This window comes from Chionomys nivalis, chromosome 1, assembly GCF_950005125.1.
Source record: "Chionomys nivalis chromosome 1, mChiNiv1.1, whole genome shotgun sequence".
Lineage (NCBI taxonomy): Eukaryota > Metazoa > Chordata > Mammalia > Rodentia > Cricetidae > Chionomys > Chionomys nivalis.
Window position 1 is genome coordinate 1,420,424 of NC_080086.1, and position 27,423 is coordinate 1,447,846.

General features: G+C 39.5%; 1 protein-coding gene across 8 annotated transcripts in view; it reads left to right on the forward strand.

Moving 5' to 3' along the window:
- Positions 1–27,423, forward strand: part of Caprin2 (caprin family member 2) — a 48,319-nt gene that overhangs the window by 19,173 nt on the left and 1,723 nt on the right. For 2 of the 8 annotated variants that reach the window (XM_057778884.1, XM_057778942.1), the window contains 12 exons: positions 1,362–1,517; positions 3,536–3,579; positions 4,389–5,045; positions 8,040–8,162; positions 9,315–9,384; positions 10,598–10,662; positions 13,368–13,469; positions 15,354–15,467; positions 21,132–21,300; positions 23,131–23,298; positions 25,012–25,112; positions 25,972–26,035. In XM_057778884.1, coding sequence (XP_057634867.1) covers positions 1,362–1,517; positions 3,536–3,579; positions 4,389–5,045; positions 8,040–8,162; positions 9,315–9,384; positions 10,598–10,662; positions 13,368–13,469; positions 15,354–15,467; positions 21,132–21,300; positions 23,131–23,298; positions 25,012–25,112; positions 25,972–26,035 — 1,833 coding nt within the window. The remainder of the gene's footprint in view (positions 1–1,361; positions 1,518–3,535; positions 3,580–4,388; positions 5,046–8,039; positions 8,163–9,314; positions 9,385–10,597; positions 10,663–13,367; positions 13,470–15,353; positions 15,468–21,131; positions 21,301–23,130; positions 23,299–25,011; positions 25,113–25,971; positions 26,036–27,423) is intronic. The other 6 variants (XM_057778892.1, XM_057778898.1, XM_057778908.1 and 3 more) reach the window with 6 other exon arrangements.

A 27,423-nucleotide genomic window follows, 5' to 3' on the forward strand; every position in this document is an offset into this window, starting at 1 on the left:
CCAGGACGCAAGGGCAGGCGGATCTCTGAGTGTGAGGACAACCTGGTCTACAGAGTGAGTTCCAGGACAGCCAGGACTATATGGAGAAACCCTCAGGAAAAATAAAAGTGAACGAGTCAATGTTATAATACGCCAGTGAACAATAGGCACAGGCTATGGTTGTTTTGCCTGGTTTGGAATTGGTTTTTTTTTTTAAGACTTGTAAAAAATATGCAACGTTGACATTAATTTTACAATTTTCAAAAAACTATTTAGTGTTGTGGGGAGCTGTGGGCTGCGTTCCTGCCACCCAGCTCCCAGCCGCCTGGCTAGCTTATGCCCTGAAATAACAACACACAAACTGTATTCTTTTAAACACTGCCTGGCCCATTATATCTAGCCTCTTCTTGGCTAACTCTCTTGACTAACCCATCTTTAGTAATCTGTGTAGCACCTGTCTTACCAGGAAGGATTCAGCATGTCTGACCTGGCGGCTTGCTCCATCGCATCTGCTCTCGAGAGCAGCGGCATCGCATCTGCCCCAGAGAGGAGAGGAAATGGCATCTGTCTGAGGCGTCTTACCTCACTTCCTCTTCCTCCCAGCATTCTGTTCTGTTTACTCCACCCACCTATGTTCTAACCTATCAGGGCCAAGCAGTTTCTTTATTAATTAACCAATGACTTTCCTCCATCAATTTAGTGCCAGTTTGTTAGGAGTGGCATACAACATAACTTGAGTGAAATCTAATGAAGGAATTTTGTAATTTTTAAAAGTGCTTAAGCCAGTTCTGACAGCTCAAATCTCAGCCTCTGGAGGGTGGGAGGTGGCCAGGGTAGGAGAATAACCCATTTTAGACTGCCTGGGTTATTTAGTGAGAGTTGGTTTCCATATAACCAAACAAATAGACCAACAATAAAAACAGGAGTGTTAAAAGATAAGGTTTCCTATTGGTTATGGTGGAGGAACTAGCTTTTGTTTATTACAAGTTCTTAATTAATGGTCAACATAGAATAGTTACTAGTTATAATATCTTGGAGGTAGATAGAAAAAATGTTTCAATTCAGGAAATGTGTGCTTTTGACACACTCCTTGTTTAGCTTCTTTGATTTTTCGTCATTTTTCAAATGATAAAAATGGACACCCAGAGAAACTTCAGTTATTTGTTAAATATCTAGTGTCATCATTACTGTTTGTATTGATTCAGCATGAATTGTAAAGATGAACTACTCTTATTTTGCTGGCACAGACAATTCCAATGTCTCTCCCCACCATCCACTCTTGTGATGGTTGACAGTAAGCAGGGTAACATTGAGATTCTTGTTTGCCATAGTTTTCAATGAACTCTTAGGTTATATGCTAAGTCTTAATCCCTCTTTTTTAGACAAACATGTGAAAGATCTTCTGTCTAAACTGCTGAACTCAGGGTATTTTGAAAATGTCCCAGTTCTCAAAAATTCTAAGGAAAAAGAGGAAGAGATGGTAATACAATCAGAAAAGAAGAAACAGTTACTGAAGACTGAATCTATCAAAGAGTCAGGTTTGTTGTAATCTTTGAAGTTCTTTAGCTAGCTATATATTTTTATTTTGGGGAGACAGGGTATAACTATGTAGCCTGGGCTGGCTGGACTTACTGTGTACAGCAGGCTAGTCTTGAACTTGGATGATTGTCCTTCTTCTGAGTGCTGAAATAAATAGGATTGTACCAGGACTCCTGTTTTGTTTTTAAATTTTTGCTTAGCATACAAAGAAATGGGTTACACTGTGACAGTTTCATTTTCGTACATACATCATGATACTTTGTTTTTAATAGTGCTTGTACTCCCTCTTGATGGTGCCTTTCTGCTTTCATAACATATTCCATTATAAAGGTTGCATTTCTTACTGCCACCACCTCCTGACTGAAATCTATTTCTTGATTAGCCATTTATTTCCTTCGTTCCCTTTTTTAAAATTAAAAAATGTTACCTGGGCGGTGGCGGTGCACACTTTAAGCCCAACACTCGGGAGGCTCTGTGAGTTCGAGGCCAGCCTGGTCTACAAAGTGAGTTCCAGGACAGGCTCCAAAGCTATACAGAGAGATCTTGTCTTGAAAAACCACAAAAAAAAAAAAAAAAAAAAGAAGAAAAGAAGAAATGAAAAATAAATGTTTTTATTTGACAGGGTCTCATGTATCCCAGGCTGACCTTACTCAAGTTTACTGTGTACATAAATGTAATGTAGGATGACCTTGAACTTCTCAATTCTACTACCTCTGTCTCCCAATGCTGGGATTAAGTTTGTACTCCTATGACTAGTTTATGCTGTATTAAGAACCATGCCTGGGAACCCCTGCTTTGTGTATGCTAGGCAGAAGCAACCAGCTGAGATGCCTCCCTAGTCCTGCTTCACCTTAGTGCTAAGTTCAGTGCTTCTGTGTCTCCCTCACACACCTCTCTTGACTGTAGTATGGTTTGGTGGAGGCTCTATTTCAAGCTGGGATTACTGATTGGTCCTTGTACACCTTAACTGTAATTGCAGTTTTAGTAAGGATATTTGTGGGTGGAAGGAGATTTATTTTAATTATGAATAAAATTTTAAAACCAGGTTGTGTTGACACATGCATTTAAATCCATTGCTCAAGAGGCAGAGACAGGTGGATCTATGAGTTTGAGGCCAGCCTGGTCTGCAGAGCGAGTTCCAGGACAGCCAGGGGTACACAGAGAAACATGGTCTTGAAAAAACAAACAAACAAAAAATTTTTTTAACGGGATATGATGGTCCACACTTGAATCCCAGCATTCAGGAGACTGAGGCAGGAATATTGAGAGTTTGAGGCCAGGCTGGACTACACAGTGAGACCCCATCCTTAAAGAAATGAATTTTTACCGGATTTAGTGGTGCACACCTTTGATCCCAGCGGCAGAGACAGGTGGATCTCTGAGAGTTTGAGGACAGCTTGGACTACAAAGTGAGTTCCTGAACAGCCAGGGCTACACAGAGAAACTTTGTTATTAAAAAGAAAATTAATTAATTAAGAAAAGCAAAAGAAACTTGGGACTTCAGTAAATATCTCATAAAATACTAGCTTCAGTTACAATTATTCTTAGAACCCATTCTCTTTTTTCCTTTCTTTTGTGCTGTGGATCAAACCTCAGGCCTTGTGCATGCTGTGCAAGTGCTCTCCCACTGAGCTACATGTTCTGACCAGTAAACAGTAGCTGGAATAGTCCTGCTATGAGTATATTTAATTGTATTAATTTTTTGTTCTGAGTCCTTTGAAATTCATTGCTGGAATGAATTACAGCTATAATCAGGCTAAAAACTTAGAATTTGTATTTATTTATTTATTTTTTTAGTTTTTTTTTTTTTTTTTTTTTAGATTTATTTATTATGTATACAACATTCCTTCCATGTATGCTTGCATGCCAGAAGAGGGCACCAGATCTCATTCTAGATGGCTGTGAGCCACCATGTGGTTGCTGGGAATTGAACTCAGGACTTCTAGAAGAACAGTCGATGCTCCTAACCTCTGAGCCACCTCTCCAGCCCTTATTTATGTTTTTTTTATTTTCTCAGAATCTCTTGTGGAACTTGTGCAGCCAAAAATACAACCACAGGAGGTAAGAAGTGAGCAGGTCGTTTGCTGAAGTTGTTTACAATTTTCATCTGTTACTGTGGTTTTAGAGTCTGAGGCTTGGGCAGACAGACTGAACTTGAATCCTGCCTTCTAGCTTATTAACTTAGTGTGTGGCTGGATTGTTCTCTGTGTCGTGAAGACTAGGATCACATCTGGTATCACTGTGAGGGTTAAAGGGGCTAGTCTGATGCACAGTATCTTCTTTAGCATTAGCTATTGCTGTTTTCAACCCTTATGTTAGATTTTAAGGAACTATAGAATTTTGTTACCAGATTTACACTGGTAGCAGAAGACAGCGCTTACTCTTTTTAAGTGACATTAAAATTTGTGGAAGCTGAAAAGAATTGAAGAAACAGATGTATAATATAATAGATATGTGAGGGAAATAGAGAAAAACCTGGGAACTGAGGAGACATACAGCTAAACAGTATAACTTCTGTGATTGAACTATTCTGGCTGTGACTTTGAAAGGATGGTTATAGTTGTGTGGAAAGACCCTTGGGCTGGCAAAGACAGAATTGCTTAGGTGAAAGGACTACATAAAGTGATTATGGTACTGTAATATGTAGTTCCTTCTAGTCTTAAATGGGTCACAGATTTCTACTTTTGAAGTGTCAAAGTTTTCATTTAAGTTACAAAATAGTTTCTTCATTTGGGTAAGGATAAGAGTCATGTCATGTCACATAGTTTCGTGTGAGACTGATAGATAAAGGAATACTAATAGAGTTGAACATTACATTCAAAGTCTATATATTTTAAGCCTGAAGCACATTGTTTATTTCTCTGGCTTAGTTTCTGAACAGACGCTATATGACACAAGTAAATCATTCAAGAAAACAAGAAAACGAGGAACGACCTTGGAGAGCAGATTATGCTAGAAAACCAAATCTCCTCAAATGCTGGAATACGCTTCCTGAATCAGATGGTCAAGAGAAGAAGCAGGAGTCCTTGGAGTCTTGGGAGTCTTCTGTTAAGTCCCAGGAGGTATCAAAGCCTGTGGTTTCCTTCGATCAGGGGAACCTCTGGTCAACATTGCAGGAAGAGCAGAAGCAACAGATTTCTATGACACCTGTCAGTCATTGGAAGCCAGAAACCTCTAAGTCCAAAGTGGGCACCCCTCAAGAAGAGCAGAACATACAGGATACACCAAAGCCATGGGTGGTTCAGCCTCAGAAAGAACAAGATCCAAAGAAGGTACCTTCTGGATCCTGGACAGTCTCTGTGCAAAGTGAACAGAGCAGCGGCAGGTCCTGGACCACTCCTGTGTGCGGAGAAGGGGATTCAACAAAGCCTCGAACTTCAGTGTCCTGGGAACACAGTGCTGAGAACCAGAAACACTCCTTAGCACCACAGTCACAGACTCCTCTAAAGTCCTGGGGGGAAGCTTCAGCTGACCTGTTACCAAATGACCAGCTCCTGCCCAGGAAGTTAAATGTAAAACCCAAAGATGTGAGTAGATTTCTATGTCTGCCTCATCCTATTGATGATAAATCTCTCTCTAGGATGTGAAGTTTATAAGAAATGATCCTTGGATAACCTCGGCTACTATTGCTTGTTCTTAAATTCTACATTATTTAATATTGCTTATAAAGCAAACATGTCATCACTTTGTTTGCTGAAGACTTCGCTTCAACTTCCACCCCAACTTAGTAGTTTTCCTTTAACCACTTGCTTTTTTATTCAGGAATGTTCTGATCAAGTCTTTGGTCATCTAATACTGCGAAGAATCGTTTTGTTTGGAGAGGTCAAGACATTGCTTTGTAAATAAACAAATGCCTATCAGTGCTGCCTTATAGAAAGAATTTTAGAATTATTTGTCTTTTTTTTTTTTTTTTTTTCTCTTTTTTGAGACAGTGTTTCTCTATGTAATAGCCTTGGCTGTCCTGGAACTTGCCTTGTAGATCAGGCTGGCCTTGAACTCACAGAGGTCTACCTGTCTGCAGAGTACTGAAATTAAAGGTGTGTGCCACCACACCCAGATTTTGTTTTTGTTTTTGAGACAAAATCTCATTATGCAGCTCTGGCTGGCTTGGAGCTCGTTATGTAGACCTGTCTGGCTTTAAAACTAATAGAGATCAGCCTGCTTCTGCTTCCTAAATGCTGGCACTGGAGACATGTGCCACCACGCCTGGCTTTTTTTTCTTCTTCTCTCTTGAAATGCTAAAATTTTTTCTCTCCTTTTCTTTTCTTCAAGTGCTGATATCTTTATTTTATTTCTGCCCTTGTAGAAGATTGACAGCCACACATCATTAATTTATAAATAACATCTAGTAGTAATTGTATGATTGCTGTTTTTGAGGTGCATATTAAAAACTTCATTTTAATATCCCAATAAAACAGTAAGACAGCAGAACTCTAATTTGAGAGTTTGAGGCCAGCCTGGTCTACACATAGCAAGTTCCATGCCAGTTAGTGCTGCATAGTGAGAGACTGTCTTAAAAAACAAACAGAAGGGGGCTGGAGAGATGACTCAGAGGTTAAGAGCATTGCCTGCTCTTCCAAAGGTCCTAACTTCAATTCCCAGCAACCATATGATGGCTCACAACCATCTGTAATGGGGTCTGGTGCCCTCTGCTGGCCTTCAGGCATACACACAGAATATTGCATACATAATAAATAAATAAATATTAAAAAAACCCCAGAAAACCAAAAAAGCCCACAAGTCCCTCCTAATTTGCAAATCTGCTAGGTATATTTGAACCTTTACCATATTAGAATATTGATCTCATACTATTTATTGAATGGTATTGAAAACTAGAGCTATTTAGTTATAAAGGTTTAAATATCTTGAATTTGTTTTTTTCTGTCTAAATTAGATAGCTTTTCATTTAATTATTCCATTTCAAACTGTTTAGCATATTATACAGAGACCCAAATCCTTCTGTTATAAAGGCTTCTCTTTCCTTCCTTCCTTCCTTCCTTCTTTCCTTCCTTCCTTCCTTCCTTCCTTCCTTCCTTCCTTCCTTCCTTCCTTCTTTCCTTCCTTCTTTTTAATTTATTAGACTTTAAAAAAAATACCAATTCAAGTTCCCACTCCCTCCCCACCTCCCATTCCTTCTTCACCCCCATCTAATCCTCAGAAAGGGTAAGCACATTGTCTTGTTGAAGGTTCAAGGTCCTCCCTACTATATCTAGGCTGAGCAAGGTATATATCCAAAGAGAATAGGATCCCATAAAGTCAGTACATGCAGAAGCGATAAATGCTGGTGCCACTGCCAGTGGCCCCTCAGTCTGCTCCAGCCATGCAACTGTCAACCACGTTCAGAGGAGATAGTTTGGTCATATGCTTGTTTCTTCCCAGTCTGGCTGGAGTTGGTGAGCTCCCATTATAATGCTCAGGCAAACTGTTTTAGTGGGTTCCATCGTGGTCTTGACTTCCTTGCTCTTATTCTCACTCTTTCCACTCTTCAATTGAACTTTGAGAGCTCAGTCCAGTGCTCCAGTGTGAGTCTCTGCCTCTACCTCGATCAGTTGCTGGATGAAGGCTCTCTTAAGTCCCCTCAGTATTGGTACAAGCTCTTGAATTTGTTTTTATGGTACAGGCAGCATTATGTTGAAGTTTGGGCTCTTTCAGTAACTAAGAGGGCATTCACTTCTCTATGAATATCTGATCTCAGCTATAAAAATATGGCTAAAGGCTGGAAAGATGGTTCAGTGGTTAAGAGTACTCACTGGCTATTCTTCCAGAGGAGACTGTGGTTTGATTCCCAGAACCCTTATGGCACCTATAACACCTGAATTTCCAGTTCTGGCTATCCCATGCCTTTTAGCCTCTGTAGGTACCAAGCATGTACGTGGTACACACACACATGCATGCACTTACAGAGACAAAACACCCATACACATAAAGATTTAACAAAAAAGCAAGAACTGTAAATGTTAATTAGGGTAATTCAAGGTGTTTATCAACTTATCATGAGAGCTTCTAAACAGTAGCCACCTCCAAGAGTATCCTTTTAAATTAAATATAATAAAGTATTTCCTCAATCCTATTGTATGTATCTTGCATATGGATATATGTATATTGATATATATATGTATTTATAAATATTTTAATAACTGAAGTAATATGTATCTTAAAAATTAGATGCATATTTAATACAATAATAGTAATTTTTGCCTTGATGAGAAGTATTGGTATGTGTCATAGTCAGTGGCTTATCACAGAGAACAAATGGTATAACTATCTATAATGAAATACTTTTAAAGGAAGGGCCTTTAATCTGGGTCCTTTTAGAAAGAGAATGCTTCATTTTTTTTTTTTTTAGAAAGATTTTCATTAAAGTTGTTTTGAAAGGGGAAAAATTAATTGGGAAAAAGGATTTATGTAAAAATTTTTACTGTGATAAGTCTAATAAATAGTATTTTCATCTGATTCTTCAAGATGTAATAGTAATGTAAGCTTTCTGATTGAGACTCATACACGGTGGGTTTGTCTTGTAGGTGCCTAGGTCCGTACCTCAGCCTTTAGACTCTTCCTCTCCCTTTCCAAAGGATCCGCTGTTGAGGAAAGAAAAACTGCAAGACCTCATGGCCCAGATTCAAGGAACTTGTAACTTCATGCAAGTATGAGCTGTTTTGTTTTGATTTTAGGATTTTTTATTCTTTGACAATTTCTTACATGTATAGTGTGTCTCGATCATATCCAATCCATATTCCCCTTTCCATTGTCTCTTGCAGCCCCTAGTACTTCCCAGTCTGCCTTCATACTCTCATCCTCTTTTTAAAGATAAACCACAGCAGCTAGATGGTGGTGGGCACACCTTTAATTCCAACACTTGGGAGGCAGAGGCAGGTGGATCTCAGTGAGTTCGAGGCCAACCTGGTCTACAGAGAAAGTTCCAGGAGAGGCTCCAAAACTAGAGAAATTCTGTCTCAAAAAGCCACAAAAACCTAAAAAAAAACAAAACAAAAATCCACAGCATTTAGTTAGTGCTGCCTGTATACATATGAGTGTAGAACCATTTACCAGAGAAAAGCAATCTGGCAACCACAAGAAAAGCTATGTGCTCCTTCCATCCCAGCACCTCCAGCAGCTGTCAGTTGCTGATAGCTCTTCAGCTAAGGGTGGAGCCTCATAAATCTCTTATGTCATCCATACTAGGATATTGACTGGCTTGAATTTTTGTAGGTCATCATAGCTTCTGAGAGTTCATGAGTGCAAGAGCTTTGTCATATCCCAGAGAGAGCGTTTCATGCTCTGAGTCTTCCATTCTTTCTGTGCTCGCCTCTGGGGCATTCCTTGAGCTTTGAAGGAGTTGATATGTATGTCCCTTTAGAGCTGAGCATTCAACATTCGCTCTAAACCTTTGACCAGTTATGAGTCTCTTCATTCACTGCTGTCCACTGCAGAAGACTTCTCTGCCCAGGGTTCAGAGTAGTACTAATCTGTGGGTATAACGTAAGTATTTAGAAGGCAGTTTGAGCTAGATGGTAGTGGTGCAAACACCTTTAATCCCAGCACTCGGGAGGCAGAGGCAGGCGGATCTCTGTGAGTTTGAGTCCATTCTGGCCTACAGAGAGAATTCCAGGACAGCCAGGGCTACAGAGAAGCCTTGTCTAAAAAAACTAAACAAACAAACAAAAACCAAAAAACCACAAGGTAGGAATTAGCTAGATGCCTGCACCTTTAGTAAAAGTTGTAGTCAGTACAGTGAACTGTTTAATTGTTCTAAATAAATCACTTGTTTTCCTCACTGCTTTGAATCCTGTCTTCAGGAGTCTGTCCTAGATCTTGACAAACCCTCAAGTGCAGTTCCGTCACCACAGCCACCTTCAGCTTCTCCAGGTAACCCAGTACAATAATAATAATGTTTTCTGAGAATAGTAATTTTAAAGATTTAAACAGCTTTATAGTTGTTATAAAAGTTATTTCTTTTATGAATCATTCATTCCAGATAGCTTGAGTGTTTGTTAATTTATTCTAGTTGTATGCATCAGTCAGTAGAGTTGCATAGGGATAAATTATCATTAGGCCGTAGTATACTTCAGGAATGTTTACACTTGTTAGAGAAAAGTTCTCAGATGAGCAAGTAGAATACTTAATAGCTGCTTTCGCAGTTTTCCATGGTCTTTCTGGGGTGATTTCTGACTAGAACCTACTTGACCTTTGAACTGTGAATCTAGTGTGGAGGCTTTTGGGTACTGATATTTAGAACAATGAATAACATGATAACTAATGATAGAGCCTAAATAAAAAACTGGTGTGATGCCTCAAAGCTTAAGCCTCTGGCTTTGTGCTAATTTCTCTCAGGTAAGGAATGACATGATCAAGCCATTGTCCAACTGTGGTAAGCACTGGACACCTGCTAAAGACTGATGCTCTCATGCTGGGTGAAACAGAATAGTTAGCAGAAGTGACTGATGTTAATAAGAGAAACCAAACTGAAAACTACGTAATTGTAAAAAGTATGTTAATACGTATAACTACTGGGGAAGCATTTAAACAAACAGATGATCAACTAAGACTTACCCTGAAGATTGTATGTATCAGTGGCTTAGTCTTTGTCTTCCAGATTATTTTCCCCAGTGATTTTTTTTTGAAAGTCATAGTTCTTTGCTTTTGGAATCTTTGAAATGCTGCTTTTACCCATATAGCCTTAAAACATCACCAAGGGGACTGGAAAGACGGCCCAGTGGTTAAGAACATGTATTGTTCTTGCAGAAAACCCGAGTTAATTCCCAGCACCTACATCAGGCAGTGTATACCTGCTTGTAACTCTAGCTCCAGGGGATGGTCCTAACCTCAGATATATATGCCCATATACAGACATACACACATGTGCACGTAAACAGATAATAATAAAAATATTAAAAACAAGAACAAAAAAGAAAAACCACATCACCATATACCGTAGATGGAATTAGTGTTTCTAACTATACAGTTTACTTTCTTCAAAGTTGTAGGAACCCGTTCTTCCAGCTGATACTTTGTGAAGAGTAAACTTTGTTTTGTCCAGTTGATGCATTAACATTTCTCTCCCCTTGTTTGTTTATTTTAGTCTCCACAGTATCTGCAGAGCAAAACGTGTCCAATCAAAGTGATTTTATTCAAGAGCCATTACGGGTAACTTCTGGATTAATTTGTCTTACGCTCTTTTTTGCTTCAAGGGGAAGACTTCTTACACTGGCAAAGAATAATTGAAAAAAATTTTTTCTAGGTTTTATCTTAGACCTACTAGAAGAGGATTTCGTGTGTGTGCGTGTGTGTGTGTGTGAATGTCTCTTAATGTAGCCCAGGCTGGCTTTGAACTCACTCCATAGCCTAGATTGGTTTAGAACTTGTGATCCTCCTGCCTCAGGAGTGCTGGGATATTGCCCTTTGCTAGCATGCTAGTAGAATGTGCTTTTAATAACCTCTGTAGGTGAGTTTGCATACCTACATTTAGAACCACTGGTCTCAAACACCATGTTTACTAGAAGGAAAAGCTACTTCTGGCTACTCTACTTAATGTGATGATAATTTAGAAGCAAGAGTGATTGCAACTTATAAATGAATATTAATATTAAAGATTTTGTTGTTGTTAAATAAAACTTTTTCATTTGCCCAATGTGGTGCTAGACATTGAGTAAACCTAGCTTCTGTGGTTGTCCACTCGGCAAGTGCCACTGAGTTATATCTGCAATCCCAGTAAGTGAAACTTCTAAGTAAAATTTGTTGTTTGTATTTTGAGTCAGGATTTTGCTTTGTAGTCCAGGGTGGTCCTGAACTTGTGATCTTTCTGTTTCCTTATTCTTCTAGCTCTGGGATAATAGGTACATTCCATGGCACCGACTTTCAAAGTCTTTTTAGCTTAACTAATAAGTGGGCAGAGACTGAACTTCTTTGAATGATGGGCTGCAGCTGTGATGTGAACAAACCCTTTCCTCCCCAAGTTGTTTTTGGTCAGAGTCTTATGGCAACAGCATGGACCCCGAGACAGTGTGGAGTGGGGACTCACTCTAAGACTTGTCCTCTCCAGTCCTTTAAGTTCCTATGTGATATATTAATTACACAGTAATGATTATGATAAAGTGCTTTAGGATGCTGTTTAGGTCAAAATGCTTTTCTCTAGATAGCATGCTAAAAATTATACCTTGCCTTTGGCCTTCAAACTACAAGGCCAACTGTAACACAGTTCCTGGGAATGACGTCATACAGGTGTCAAGATTAGTTAGCTCTGCATGGGCATTGGCACATCTGTGAGGAAGATACATGCTGCATTCTGATTTCTGGAATTATTTGTAATCATGGAATCTTCAAACTCCTAATAAAAATGGGCATTTATCTTCATATGAATGAAGAGAAAATAAAAAAAAAAGAGTGGACAAAGGAAGATTAACTTAGTGTCTGTGGGTTTCCTTGTACACAAGTATAGCTCACCAGCAGCCAGACCCAGTTATTATGGGTTGGCATATTATTTTAATTCAAAGTACTGAAAACATTGTTTTAAAGGTTTTATAAATCTAATATTTTGGTTAGTTCTAAATCATATGTGTTTAGTATATAAAATGTAAAGTATTAAAAAAATTCTTTAAAACTCTTTCTTTGGGGGTGGTGGTGAAATGGACAGGGTCTGGCTATGTAGCCCTGGTTGGCCTGGTAGACCAGGCTGGCCTATCAAACTCTTTCTGGTGTGAAAATGTGTGTGTGTGTGTGTGCGTGCACGCACGCACGTGTGCCTATTCCTGTTTTTCTGTTTTATTGAGACAAAGTCTTATACAACTATAGCTCAGGCTGGCCTGGAATTCACTAAGTGTAGTTGAGGAGGATGACCTTGACCTCTTGACCCTCCTGACTCTACCACCCTAGTGCTGGGAGCAGGTTATAGAAACATCACTGCTCTGATGTTTGATAACCACTCATTGATTTCTGGTTTACCTTTATTACTGGAGCTTCTGAGAACCATGAAAAAAGTATTGGGATGCAGAATTGGACGCACATTTTTCTATCATTACTGCTAGATTTTTTCCCCTTAGGCTTCTCTTACATTTTAATACCTTTTTGTGCCATAGGTTTTCTACCAAACTGCTCTTGGTGATTCATTGTTGTCACAGCCTTAATTCCTTTTGTGCTTGTTTCACTTGCTTCTAACTCTTAATTTTCTCTTAGAAATTTGCTACTATTTTGATTTTTTGTAACACTTGTCCATCCTTTTTATACTTCTGCCTACCTCTGTAAGGCATGAAAAGTCTTCAGACCAGAAACTTGGTTAGCTCTGTGCCTAGCTTGCCAGTATGCATTGTGAAGTATCAGTCACATTACAGATCTGGCTCCAGATTTTCAGGGCCAAGAATCTTGGTCAACAAGGCTGGGGTATGTCCTGGAAAGGCAGTGTATGAATCTAATTGTTTTGCTATTGAACTTTATTCTAATCTTGGGCAGATTACTTCACCTTTCTTTGCTCCTGCTTCTTTTTTTCCCTTTGGCTATTTTCAAGACAGGGTTTCTCTGTATAGCCCTGGCTATCATGGAACTTGCTCTATAGACCATGCTGGCCTCTAACTCAGAGATCCAGAGATCAATCTCTTGTATCTTGAGTGCTGGGATTGAGGTGTGTACCACCACTGCCCAACTATTCTTTGCTTTTTCTTGATTTCACTAAAATAAGGATAATTGTGCTTACCACACAAGTTTGTTAGGATTAAGTGTATTAATATATTTAATGCACTTAGCATACTGCCTGTGCCACTGAGTGCTAGTAAAAGCAACAAATCAAGGAGTCCAGCATCCAGGAAATAAGAAGTGGCTACAGCATGTGTTGACAGTGTTTTCTGTCTTTCTGTGTCTAGGTGGCTTCTTCAGTTACTTGTAGCTCAAATGCTTGCTTGGCTACTACTGATCAGGCTTCTTCAGGAACTGAAACAGAATTTATGACCTCAGAGACCCCTGAGGTAATGAGACCCATGGTCTTATTTTCTTTGTGTCTTCAAAGAATGGCAGAATGAGTTTATGAATTACTGGCATGATTAGTGGAATTATAATGTTTGTATTTATTAATGCATTACTTTCTTTAGATGTTGTGGTCCAAGAACATATACAGGTCACTATTTTGGCTTTACCATGTATGTAGGTTTAATAGTACTTACCTTACCTGATGTAATAAATATATTTTTTAGAATTATTATTTTTAAGTTTTAAAAATTTCTTTATTTTGTGCTTGGTGCTTTTACATGGTGCTTGTGCTTTTACATGGTGCTTGGTGCCCAGGGAGGTCAGAAAATGTCATTAAATCCCTGTAACTGAAGTTAAGGATGGTTGTGAACTACCATATAAGTGCTAGGGATTGAACCCAGGTCCTTTGCAAGAGCAACAATGTCTCTTAATTGATAAGCCATCTCTCCAGTCTCCGCAATACTATTTTGAGATGATCTCCTCTAGCTCAGGTTGACCTTGAATTCTTGATCCTTTTGCTTCCACTTTTCAAGTGTTGAGATTACAGTAGAGTATGGCCCAGCTTAGTCAATTTATTAATTTATTTTAATAAGTAGCATACAGGACTGGAGAGATGTTGGTTCAGTGATTAAGAACATGTATTGATTTTGAAGAGGACCTGAGTCTTGAGTCTGCACTCACAGCAGGTAGCTCACCACTCCCTGTGACTCCAGCCTCAGGGAATCTGAGGCATTTGACTTTCACTTGTACTACGTGCACAAATACAGATATTCGCACATACACATACTTAAAAATAAAGTAAATCTTTATAATAACAAAGTATTAGGTTTCCTTATGGCATTTTTAATATAAAAAAGAGAAAATCTTTAGGTAGGATTAGGATAAAATATTTTTGTAACTGAAGATTTGTTTTTTTGTAGTGTTATTAGCACTGAGTTGGAATGAGTTACAGTCTCTCTGGCTCATCAAAGTGTTTTGGCAAGCCAGAGGTGATGACCCATGCCTTTAATCCTAGCACTTGGGAGACAGGTGGGTTCGTGAGTTTGAGGTCAGCCTGGTGTATGAAGTTAGTTCCAGGACATCTGGGGTTATAGGGAGAAACTCTAAGAACAAACAAACAAACAAGGAGCATTTTGATAGTATGAGGTTTGTGCGTGTAGTTCTAAATTTCAGCCTTTGCTATTTGAACAAATCCTTGAACTAGATAGATATGGATAGGATGAATTTTGGGGCAATTCAATAACTGTTAGGTTAGATTTTTGAGTGAACTAATAAATGAGAATTCATGACAGACTGTAAGAAAGTATAGATGATGATTAGTTATTATAGTGCTCATTTGGTTTAAACTAAGATAGTGGGCTTCTTTATGACAAGGAAGAAGTGATTTTTACCACATGACCGTAGTGATCTGCTTTATAATCTTCTTGGGATTGGGTTTGTGTCATACTAATTTGGCTTTATAGGTAAGGATTGCTTAAATTATATCAAAGTTGTTTTATTTTTTTAGGCAGAGAATTGAGAAATCCACTAATTTTTTTAAAATAGAAAATTAACACTAAGGAACTAACCCAAAGCTTTTCTTAAATTCAGTCTTTGCATATATTTGGAGTAATATTAGATTATAAGTTGGAAAATAGCAATTCAGGGCTTGCAGAGAGCTTGGTGCTAGTAGAAAGTTGAGAGCCCCTTGTGTGTTATCACTTTGTCAGCGCCCTATCAAAAGCAAGTGCTAGTGTGCTTCCTCAGCAGTCACTGCTGCTCTCTGCATTCCTGTGTTCCAGTGTCAGTCTAAAGAACTTGCTGACCTGTGCCAGCTTGGGGCTTAGTGTAAATTCACCTCGTCATGTGGAAAGTATGGCTGACGCAGCGTTTCCCCTCCACAGATGACAGTTCCCCCCAGCAAGCCAGCACCTCTCTTGTCAAAAGGCTTCCAGTTACCTCCTGCAAGGGGAAGCTCAGCAGTCGTTAGCACAGTGCCCTTTCAAGCCATGCAGACAGTGAGTATGAAGGGAAAAGATGCTGTTGAAGAGCCGTGGTCTTTGGTACTGGATGGAAAGTTTGCCTTCATGTTGCTCCTATTTGGGCTGCTGTGCCAATATTTGTCCACTGGAAATAATGTTTGTGACAGAGTATTAAATCTATAACCTCCAGAATTTTCAAGAAGTATTTTTTCTTTTTATTGAAAATAGATTTTTTTATACAGTATATTCTGATTATGGTTTCCCTTCCTTCTCCTCTTCCTAGTTCCTCCCCACCTTCTCTCCTGTCTGGATCCATACCCTTTCTGTCTCTCTTCAGAAAACAAACAGGCATCTAAGAAATAATAATAAAGTAAAATAAAATACAATAAAAAACCAAATCAGAATATGACAAAACACCAAACAAGAAAAAGAGCAAAAGAAAAAGCACAAGAAATACATGTAGACACAGAGACACAGGAGTCCCATAGAATCCCCCAAACTGGAAACCATAGTATATATGCAAAGGACCTGTAAAGTAGGAAAAAAGTTCTGACTTAACATGAGACAGAAAACCTTCAAAGAGGTTGAGTTTGCTTTCTGTTGGCCATCTTCTGCTGGGCATGGGGCCTAATAATCACCCTTAAGAGTGATTTGTTCAAGGAATATTTTTATCAGAGCTTTGTTTCCTTTCTGAAAATTAATAGACAAAGCTTAGGACCCATATAAAATGTGTGTGGTGATCCCCAGTACTCCCTCCCCACAAAAGGAATATATGGGTGATAAACACATTGTTTTGCTAACAACTCATTATTAATCATTGCTGATTCTGCATTACTGAGGGTCCTAGCTTCAGTTCCTTGAAATAAAAGATGCATATATGAGTTAGTTGTATCATTGTTGAAACATTGATTTAATTTTATTTTAGTCTCATTCTGGTTCATAGGGGTTTAGGTTTGTTCAGAATTGTGTGTATGTGTTCTCAATGTGTATTCCTCTACAAATTGTAGTCTAAAACTTAAAAAAAGAGAGTATTACAGGGCCTGCAGAGGTGGATTAATGCTTAAAGAGTATTTTCCAGGGGAAGAAAACCATTCAATGAAGCAGTAAGTGCCGTTCCTGTTGGTGCTTCGTGATTCATACCCGGACCTTGCAAGGGAGAGGAGCCGTGGGCCAGCAGTGTAGAGCAGGGCTGCTGAGCTCGGTAGCACGAATCCATAGATGTTCCTATTCTGGCTGCACAGTTTGGGGGGCTTTTCTCCTTGTTTTTTTTTTTTTTTCTTTCCCTGGCAGCCTTATAATATTGCCACTCAAATTTATTTTTTCTTTTGCCTAATTAAAAGCAGACAGTGGTTCATCACGTGATGAAATAAAATCCTTCACCTGAACGACTGAAGTCCTGTCTAACCTGTCAGACTAGTCCACTGGACTTGCTTGTCTTCTGTTCTGTCCAAGTGTTTCTTTGTTGATAGCTTTATGTCTGCTGTTCCTCTTTGCAGCTTGCCCAGTTCAAGCAGGTTCTCACTCATTCATTTTATTTAGCAGGAGGTTAAGCACTATTTATTTTTAAAGACTTATTTTTTATTATTTTTAATTATGTGTATGTGTCTGTGTGTGGATATTTACATATGAACACAGGTGCCTTCAGAGGCCAGAGGCAGTAGACCACCCTGTAACTGTAGTCCTCTGCAAGAGCAGTACCAGCTCTTAAAAGCTGAGTCTTTTCTCAAACTCTTAAAATCTTGTACCAGGTTTTTGATTTTTTTTTTTTTTTTTTTGCTTGTTTGCTTTGTTTTGGAGACAAGGTCTCACAATCTAACCCAGCTATTCTGGAACTTACTATGTAGACTAGGATGACCTTGAACTCACATAGGTTCAGCTAGGCACTTTTTTTTGTTTGTTTTGAGACAGGGTTTTTGTTTTTATTTTTGTTTTGGAGACAAGGCCTCACCAAGTAACTCCAGATAGTCTGGTACTCTCTCTGTGGACCAGACTGTCCTTGAATTCAAAGAGAAGTGCTAGCACCCTAACTGGTGGGATTAAAGGTGTGCTCCACCACGCTGGACTCAGGAATTATTTTTCTTCACCAGAGGTATAGTAGACATGAGAAACAAAACAAACCACTAAAGTCTTTCTGGCAATTGATCTTTTACTATGGAATGGAGAGGGTTTGAGAGAAAAGAGACAGTGATTCCTGTCGGTTATGTGTGCTATACACAGAAACTCCAGAGTAGGGAAGGCAGAGGGAAACAGAAGTATTAGCTCATGACTTGTGGCTAGGTGTCTGGAAAACTCCTGTTTGGTAAAAATTTGATAACTGATTTCTTTTTTCTTTATGGAGATTGAACCTAGGATCTTGCATATATACTAGGTAAGAGTTTAGCCTTTGATGTTTTTAAGATTTTTTGAAAATATTTATACATTTATGCCATCTGTTTTGATGATATTTATTCACCATTACTTCATATCCATTTACTGCTACCTGCTCCCCAGCTTCCTCTAAGACCCCCGTCTTTAACTCCTTTCTAATGCCATGTTCTTTTTTGCTAGTATCAGTAATAATCCTGAGTCCACTTACTGTTACCTCTATAAGCATAGGTGTGGGACCATTCCCTGGGATGTGAGGAATGTGCTAGTGGTCACATTCCTAAAGGAGGGTGACTGTCCCTTCCTCCACAGCCATCAACTGCCAGTAGTTCCTCTGTTGAGGGTGGAGTCTGGGGACCTCTCCTCCATGAATTTTGACTGGCTTGATTTTGTGTAAGTTTTGTGGAGGAAACCACACCTCCTGTGAGTTTATGTGTGCAACAACCATGTCATGTTCAAAAGTCATCATTCCACAGCTCCTGCTCTCATCTACCAGTTCTTACTTCTGTCTACACCTTCTTCCGTCATGTTCTCTGTTCCTTGGATGAGGGGAGGTTGATAAAGATGATTTATCCACATCTGAGTGCCACAGTTACTTAAACTCAGCTAGTGTCTGCATTAAGAAAGAAATGTCGGGTAGTGGTGGCACATGCCTTTAATCTCAGTACTTGGGAGGCAGAGGCAGGTAGATCTCTGTGAGTTTGAGGCCAGTGACTTCTAGGATAGCCAGGGCCACACAGTGAAACCCTGTCTAAAAACCAACCAACCAACCAACCAAACAAACAAACAAACAAAAAAAGAAAGAAAGAAAAAAAAGAAAAGAAATGAAATGAAGAAGCTTCTCTGACCAAAGTTCAGAGCAACATAAATCTCTGGGTATAACAGAAATATTTGGGAAGTTGTTTAACAAAGTGACTATAAAACAATAACAGTAGCTTTTGGCCAGGTTTACAGTACTGGGCATGGAATCCCTCCTGTGTACAGGCCTCATAGCCAGTCGGAAAGCAGCTGGTTACCCTGATAACTATTACGTGGTACAGGCCTCATAGCCAGTCGGAAAGCAGCTGGTTACCCTGATAACTATTACGTGGTACAGGCCTCATAGCCAGTCGGAAAGCAGCTGGTTACCCTGATAACTATTACGTGGTACAGGCCTCATAGCCAGTCGGAAAGCAGCTGGTTACCCTGATAATCATTATGTGGTACAGGCCTCATAGCCAGTCGGAAAGCAGCTGGTTACCCTGATAACTATTACGTGGTACAGACCTCATAGCCAGTCGGAAAGCAGCTGGTTACCCTGATAATCATTATGTGGTACAGGCCTCATAGCCAGTCGGAAAGCAGCTGGTTACCCTGATAACTATTACGTGGTACAGACCTCATAGCCAGTCGGAAAGCAGCTGGTTACCCTGATAATCATTATGTGGTACAGGCCTCATAGCCAGTCGGAAAGCAGCTGGTTACCCTGATAACTATTACGTGGTACAGGCCTCATAGCCAGTCGGAAAGCAGCTGGTTACCCTGATAACTATTACGTGGTACAGGCCTCATAGCCAGTCGGAAAGCAGCTGGTTACCCTGATAACTATTACGTGGTACAGGCCTCATAGCCAGTCGGAAAGCAGCTGGTTACCCTAAAAACTATCCTGCCAATCTAGCACCAGTTGGCTTATTTTGGCAGATTAGTATTTTCACATGCAGGGTCCATGACAGGGTGAGACTTGATGTCTTTTCTCCTCTAGTAGCTCCAGTAGCACCTTCTTCTTGCACTATGTAAACCAGCCAGAAGAGAGAGAGTTGCCTAGTCAGGTTGATTTCTCTGTCCTGCATCCAAAGTGAGTGCTGTCTTCAGCAGTAGGGTCCTACATCTAATCGGCACCCACGAGCAATGACAATACCCTGTTTGTTTGCAGCCTACTGACCAGAAACTCACACCAAGATATCCCTTGGCTGGGCACTGCAATATTTACTTACTGTTTATTTAATTATTTAAGACAAGGTTTCATTTTTGTATCCCTGGCTGACCTGCAACTTAGGCCAAGGCTGGCTTTGAATTCAGAGATGCACATGCTTCTGCCTCCCAAGTTCTGAGGTCAAAGGCATGCAGTTACCATGCCCAGCCTGGTTAGTTTTATTGCACTCTTGTCTGTGGGGCATTGTCTTGATTGCTAATTGATGAAGGTGGCCTGCTCCCCCATCCCCTGTGTATGTTTGTGTGTGTGTTCCTTAGGCAGGTGGTCTTAAGCTGAATAAGAAAGCTAAGTTTCTAGAATGAGCCATCAAGCAGCAGTCCTCTATGGTTTCTACCATACTTCCTTGTCTGTGATTGAGTTCCTTGGTGACAGGTAATGCTGCATAGAATAGCAAGCAGGCTTGCTTTCAAGTAACTTGGAAGTGTAAGCCGTATAAATCCTTTATAAATAAAACACTGATCAGAGTGTTTTATCACAGCAACAGAAAGCAAACTAGATCGAACACTCACTAGATTGTAATTCCCAATATTTTCCTTCCTGAACCTCTATTCTACTTCTGCCTCTAGTTACTTATTCTAGGTAGAAATAAAAGCATCTAATTCTTTTCAAAACCAATATGATTTATCAGCATGTGCAGAGCAGGTGCATACTACACCATGCTTGTGGACTCAGAGGATAGTTGTGTGGAGTTGGTTCTCTCCCAGCTTGTATGATTTATCATCATGTGCAGAGCAGGTACACACTACAGCATGCATGTGGACTCAGAGGATAGTTGTGTGGAGTTGGTTCTTTCCCAGCTTGTTTCCCTTAACATAATGTTTTTGTTATGTATTACACATCTTACTTTCATTCTGTTTTGTGGCTGAGTAATATTTAAAGTATGTGTCTCATTTCACTCAGGTTCTTTTACTTTTTACTGTTAGGAAAAATGTTGGTAAGATCATAGTCTATCTGTTCAAGTCTTAACTTTCACTTCTTTTGGGTGGACACCTACGCATGAGACTGGTGGGTTTATATTTACCATCACAAGGAGCCGTTATCTTTTCTCCACAGTGCTTGTACCATTTTACCTTTCCATCAGCAGAGAGGTTCCAGTTTCTCCTCCTCCTTGCCTAGTCTTGTTTTTCGTCTTGTGACAGTGGTGGGCCCAGTGGCTATGAAGTGGTATCTCTTGGTTTACATTTTCCTGATGACTAGTGATGATTCGACTTCAAGTGCTTATTAGTTGTTTTATTGCTTTGGGGGAAATGTCTGTTCAAATCCGCTGCCCATCTAATGCCTTAGAATCTGGTAGAGTTGCACAGATGTTTTTGAGGCATTTCCTCTGAACCATACCCAGTGTCTTTGTGTGCTCTTTCTTTAAGGTGTTTAATGTTAATGCACCTCTGCCTCCACGGGAAGAACAAGAAGTGAAAGAATGCCCTTACTCACCTGGCTACAATCAAAACTTTACTTCAGCAAGTACGCAGACAATATCCCAATGCCAGCTCCCAGCCATACACATAGAACAGACAGCCCAACCTCCAGATACTGGTAAGACCTCTGCGTATATTCTGCATAAGTATCACATGCTAACTCATCCCTTTACTGAAGTACCCTCTGTGGCCCTGGAATTTTCAAAAAACAAAAAACACTTTTTATGAGTGTTTTGCTTGCATGTCCTGATACCTTCAGAAGTCAGAAAAAGGCATCAGATTCCCTGGAACTGGAGTTGTGGATAATTGTGAGCTATCACATAGTGCTGGGGATGGGACCCGGGTCCTCTGCGAGAGAAACTAGTGCTCTTAACTGTTCAGCTATCTCTCCAGTATCTTGAATTATTATTTTAAATACCTATTTTTATTTATGTGTGTATGTATACCACATGTGTATGGAGGCCAGAAGAGGGCATTGGATCTCCGTGAACTGACATTCCAGGCAGTAGTTGTGAGCTGCCTGATGTGTGTCCTGGGGCTTCTCTGAAAGAGCAGCAAGTGCTCTTAACTGCTGAACCATCTCACCTGCCCTGATTTGAACTTGAAGAGGTAGAACTTCAATGTCTGCTTTAGACTTGTTGGCTCTTATTTTGAAGTCTGGCTGTTTTGGTTACCTGGTGATTGAGATAGATGGGGGCACTCTAGCTGTTCTGGTGAAGATTTTGAAGCATGTGTTACACTGTGTTACCCTGTAAGCACAGATGATGGCTTGTACAAAAAATAAAAACTGGTATGAGGAGATTATGTAGAATGTTATTGTACTGTTAGCTCAGAGAATGAGGACAGTTGTGATCTTTTAAAGCTGTTTTGAATGATGAAAGCATAGGTAACCTTTTTTTTTAAAAAAAATTTTTAAATTTCATTAATTTTTTTTTTTTAACCTTCTTAATACTGGTAGGTTTGTGGTGTTGGTGTTGCAGCCCTCAATGTGCTGAAAAAATAACTGAGACTCTGGGTGCTTCCTTCCTTCCTCAGTGGCAAAGTGAATTAAGATCTTGATGTGGAGGCACTTGATGCTGTCACTGCCGAAATATAGGGCAGTTTACATAACAGATGCTTTGACTATAGGCCTTCTCCATTTTGAATTCTAGTAAGATTAGGATTCATGGCCTGGGGATATAGCTCAGCTATAAAGTGCTTGTCTAACGTGCTAGGGGTCCTCCGTTTTATTTTTCACACTGGCTAAAGTAGGCATAATGGAAGATGCCTATGATCTTAGCACTTGGGAATTGGAGATTGCAAGTTCATGATTATCCCTGGTTATAAAAGAAGTTTAAGATCAGCCTGGGCTACACAAGACCCTGTCCCCCTCCTCCCCCAAATTTGAACCTTTTGTTTTGTTTTTGAGATCTCTCCCTATGTAGCTCTAGTGGATTAGGAACTTGTAGTGTAGACCAGTGTAGTCTCAAACCCAGAGAGATTCACTTGCCTCTGTTTCCAAGTGCTGATTTAATGGCATATATCGCCATACTCGGTGTCATTCTTACACATAGAATTCTTTGATCTCGTAGTCATCGCCCCGTCACTGGCTGTAACTGCATCTGTTTATCACTAACTCCTTTTCATTTCCCACTGGCCCCTGGAATCAACCATTTGACTACTCTGGCTTCCTCATCTGAGCTGGCATCATATACTTGTTCATGTAACCTGGTTCATGTAACATATCCCCTTCAAGGCTCATTCGTACTGTGACATGTGCCAGCTCTCCTTTCTCTATAAACTGAGTAATGTTCTATTTATCATATATATGTATTTATGTATTGTAAATATATTTTTAAAGGAAGAAAATACAGGTTAGAGGTTTATATATATTACATATATGTTAAAATATATTTTGTTATATATTGATACCACTTAACTCTTGGACTTTAAATTGTTTTCTCTTAAGCTGCAGGTTACCATCCTGATGGAACTGTTCAAGTAAGCAATGGCAGCCTCACCTTTTACCCAGTACCCACGAGTGTGTTTCCCAGACCTGCTCAGCCGTCCATCAGAGGATGCACACGTGGAGGGAGGTTACTAATGAACCCCTGCTGGCCGTCTTGTGGCTACAAAGGTATGTTTTAGATCTAGTGTGCTAAAGTATTTTAATTTTTAATTTTTAATATTTAACTCAAACTAGACTCAATTTTGACTTTTCTCTGTTCTCTTTGTCATTTCCATTTATAATTAGTAGGTAATAGAGTACTTAAAAATATTTTACTTATTTTTTTTATTTATGAGTATTTTTCCTCAATGTAAGTGCAGTGCCTACAGATGCCAGAAGAGGTTGTCAGATCTCCTGGGACTGGAGTCACAGACAGTTGTGAGCTGCCCTGTTGGTGCTGGGGTCTGAACCCTGGTTCTCTGCAGGAGCAGCCAGTGCTCTTAAAGCATTGAGTTATCTCTCCAGTCCTCCAGTATTTTTAATATACCTGTTCTCTGCAACAGACCTAACTTGCTGTCTGCAAAGCAGATTAATCCTGTGGCTTACTGAAGGGAGGTTGATCAGTTTGGTTTTCAGGGGGGATTTTGATTTTCATATTTGAATGGTATTTCTTAATGATTGATTTAACTCTTAAAATGTTTCATAATTAACTCTTAAAATGTTTCTTAAAAGGCTCATTTTCAAGTTATTTCCAAAGTATATTGCAGATAAAAACAAGAGAATTTGAATCCACATAGTGGATTCTTAAGATTTAGATTTAGTTATGGTTTCAAATATTGTGATGGCAGCTTGATATTAGCGAAAGGACTGATGCTGAAGTTTTAAGTACCAATTACATTAGCCCCATCCTCACCCAACCCCAACTCATGTTTCAGCAGTGTTAGAGGTCAGCAGAAGATGTGGTGCATGCTCTTAACCCCAGCACTTGGGAGGCAAGACAGGGGGATTTCTGAGTTTGGGGGCAGCCTTGTGTCTAGAGGAAGTTCTATGACAGCCAGGACTATACAGAGGAACCATGTCTCAAAAAACAAAAATAAAAAAATTGCTAGCAGAATTACGGTATTTTACTGTAGAAACATTTCCCTTAAATAAGGCGCACATCTCTTTCACTCTGGCCCATGGTGCCAACAAGATGGGCAAATATTGTGGTCTCCTTATGCCAGTCTCTGACAGGACCTGAAGTGGTGTGATGAACAATACAAGAAAGCCCACTTGGAGGCTGATCCTTTTGGAGGTGCTTCTCATGCAAAGGGAATTGTGCTGGAAAAAGTAGGGGGTCAAAGCCAGATAGCCAAATTCTGTTATCAGGAAGCGTGTCAGGGTGTGACTCATTGAAAATAGTCACTTGAACTCCACTGAGGAAAATGACATTCTGGTTGCTGGGTGCTGGATAATGGTGACACACACTTTAATTCCAGCACTCGGGAGGCAGAGGCAGGTAGATCTCTATGAGTTTGAGGCCGACCTGCTCTACAAAACAAATTCCAGGACAGCCAGGGCTACACAGAGACGCCCTGTCTTGAAAAACAAAACAAAACAAAACAAAAAGGTCATGTTTTAGGTGTTATTCTTGGAGTCTGCTTTAAGGTTGTTAAAGTAGCCAGTGTTTCTTCATTGACCCTGTACAAAGGCAAGAAGGAAATACCAACCAAGTCCACAAATTTCGACAGTGGGAACACAGTAATAAAGTTTCATATTCTTTAAAAACAGAGAAGACATACATCTAATGATGACATTGTAAGAGCTGTCCAGCTGTCCCCGTCCAGCTTAACTCTTAGAGTCAGAGAGTTTAGTGAGCTCCATTTCCCATCATTTTATGCATGTTGTTTGTTTACTCATTAGGTTTTGATAGTTGCAGAGGACCCCCTTCAGCTTCTAATGGGAATTACAGCCAACTGCAGCTGCAAGCTACAGAATATCCTGGCATACCTTGTACCCAAGGGGTAAGTTATTGCTACTGAATTGTGGGACAGTTGTGGATGTTAGATTGGTGAACATTCTTCCTGTCATAAGGGAGGATGAAATTTAGAAGGTATAAAGGACCTTACATGTCCACATAAGCTCATTTCCTCTTCCACTTTATCGAAGGGTCCAGAGGTTGAATTCTTTGTTGTTTGGTCATACAGCAAGTAAATAGGAAAAATTACATTGAAAAAAAAATTTTTTTTTTAAAAACTTCAGAGCTTGTGTTCCTTAGTGTCACCAAACTACCTTCAACTTAACTTAATGTAATATATAGCAGAGTTCATCTTTACAAATGAAACTGTTTTGTTTATTCCGATTTGATCATTCAACTAATTTTTGTCCTTATATCTGAAAAAAACTGATTGGGGTTTAGATATTACATTTTAGCAAACCTTAATAACTTTCTGTCATGGTTATATATGGGTTACACCATTATTTTTTTTAAAAAACTTTATTTACTTGTTTGCGTGTGTGTGGGGATGTATATGTGAATGCATGTGTGCACATGTGTGTGTATTTTGGCTGGAGGATATTTTATAGGAATTGATTACCTCTTTCTATCAGGTGGGTTCTAGATATTTAACTCTGGTCAATCAGGCTTGGTGATGTGTGTCCTATCTACTAAGACTTCTTGCTGACCCTAATTTTTACATTGATTTACAACCTGGATCATATTAACTAAGTTATGTGACTATGCCCTTTTATATTAAGGTGAATGACAGAGGCCATCTCTGCTTCTGAATTTCCATCCTTACTCTGCACTGTGTATGGTGTTCCCTAAATGCTAGTTAATCCGTACTTTTGGTGCCAAGTTAAATATTTATGTATTCATTTTAGGATAATTTCCAGCAATGTTATAACAGATCAGGGATATCTGATGGTCTTCAGGCAAATTCAAGAGGTAAGGGTAATTCCCTGTAAAAATTACGAAAGCATGCTTGTACTTCACTGTATCCTGTCAACTTCCGTAAAGCATATTGCCTTCAGCATTTATCTGTTGAAGTTTCAGTTTGTTTAACTGTAATTCTAAAGTATTGAATGAGGATGTAGACTACCAAGAAGGACATGGAAACTGTCAATTTAATTGTGTATGTTTATTTAACCCTTGACACAATTCCCCATGTTAACTTTAGGTTGAGTCTGATGGTTCTAAATGATGACATTTTTTTTAGATTTATTTATTTTCTTTTGTGTATGTTTTACCTTCATGTATACCTCTAAACAATATGTGTGCTTGGTGGTATCAAGAAGGAATCTGATCCCATGGAACTGGAGTTACAGAGGTTGTGAAACGACCATGTGGGTGCTGAGAGCCAAACCTAGGCCCTCTGTGAGAGCAACGAGTGCTCTTAACCACTGAGCCACTTCTCCAGCTCCCAGAATGATGGCTTTTAAAATAATTGGTATGGTTTATACCACTGATACATGGTATAAATGATATAGGACAGTGGTAGATTTTAATAAGCAGCAATTAAAACACAGGGTAGTGTGCTTAATCACTCTTGTTAAAACGAGACAAGGCCATTAAATGATTCAGTGTAATTGAAAAAGAGTTACTACAGAGACATTTTTCACAGGGTTTCTTTTTTTTTAAATTTTATTTGTTATATATACAGTGTTCTGCCTACATGTATGCCTGCAGGCCAGAAGAAGCTATTATAGCTCATTACAGATGGTTGTGAGCTACCATATGGTTGTTGGGAATTGAACTCAGGACCTCTGGGAGAACAGTCAGTGCCCTTAACCGCTGAGCCATCTCTCCAGCCCCTGAGACATTCTTCAAAGCAAAGAAGTCTTCCTATTTTGAGAAAATGGCCAGAGTCTATAATACTCTTCCTCATATTGAGCAGTGTTTTTTACACAGTACCTAAAACATTATTATTTTGGGTCTGGGGAGGTGGTTGTGTGGGGTGAAGTGCTTATCATGGAAGCATGAAGACCTGAGTCAAGATTCCCAGCATTCATGTAAAAAGCTGGGTTCTGTGGCATTTGCTGGTACCCCTAATGGTAGTGGGCAGATCTTAGAGGCTTGCCAGGCCATTTTGTTTAGCTCTTGGTGAGCTCTAGGGTCAGTGACAGACTCTGCCTCAAAATAAACAAACAAACAAACAAATAAATAAATAAAAGGGGGCGGGTAGAGAGAGACTGAGGAAACTGTGAGATATCAACCTCTGGACTTCTTATGCACATATATGTTCACACACACATATTTTAAAACATTGTAACATTAACTTGGAAATGAGAATGAAGCCTTTACCTTGGGGCTTAGTCTTCCTGTCAGAACATTGC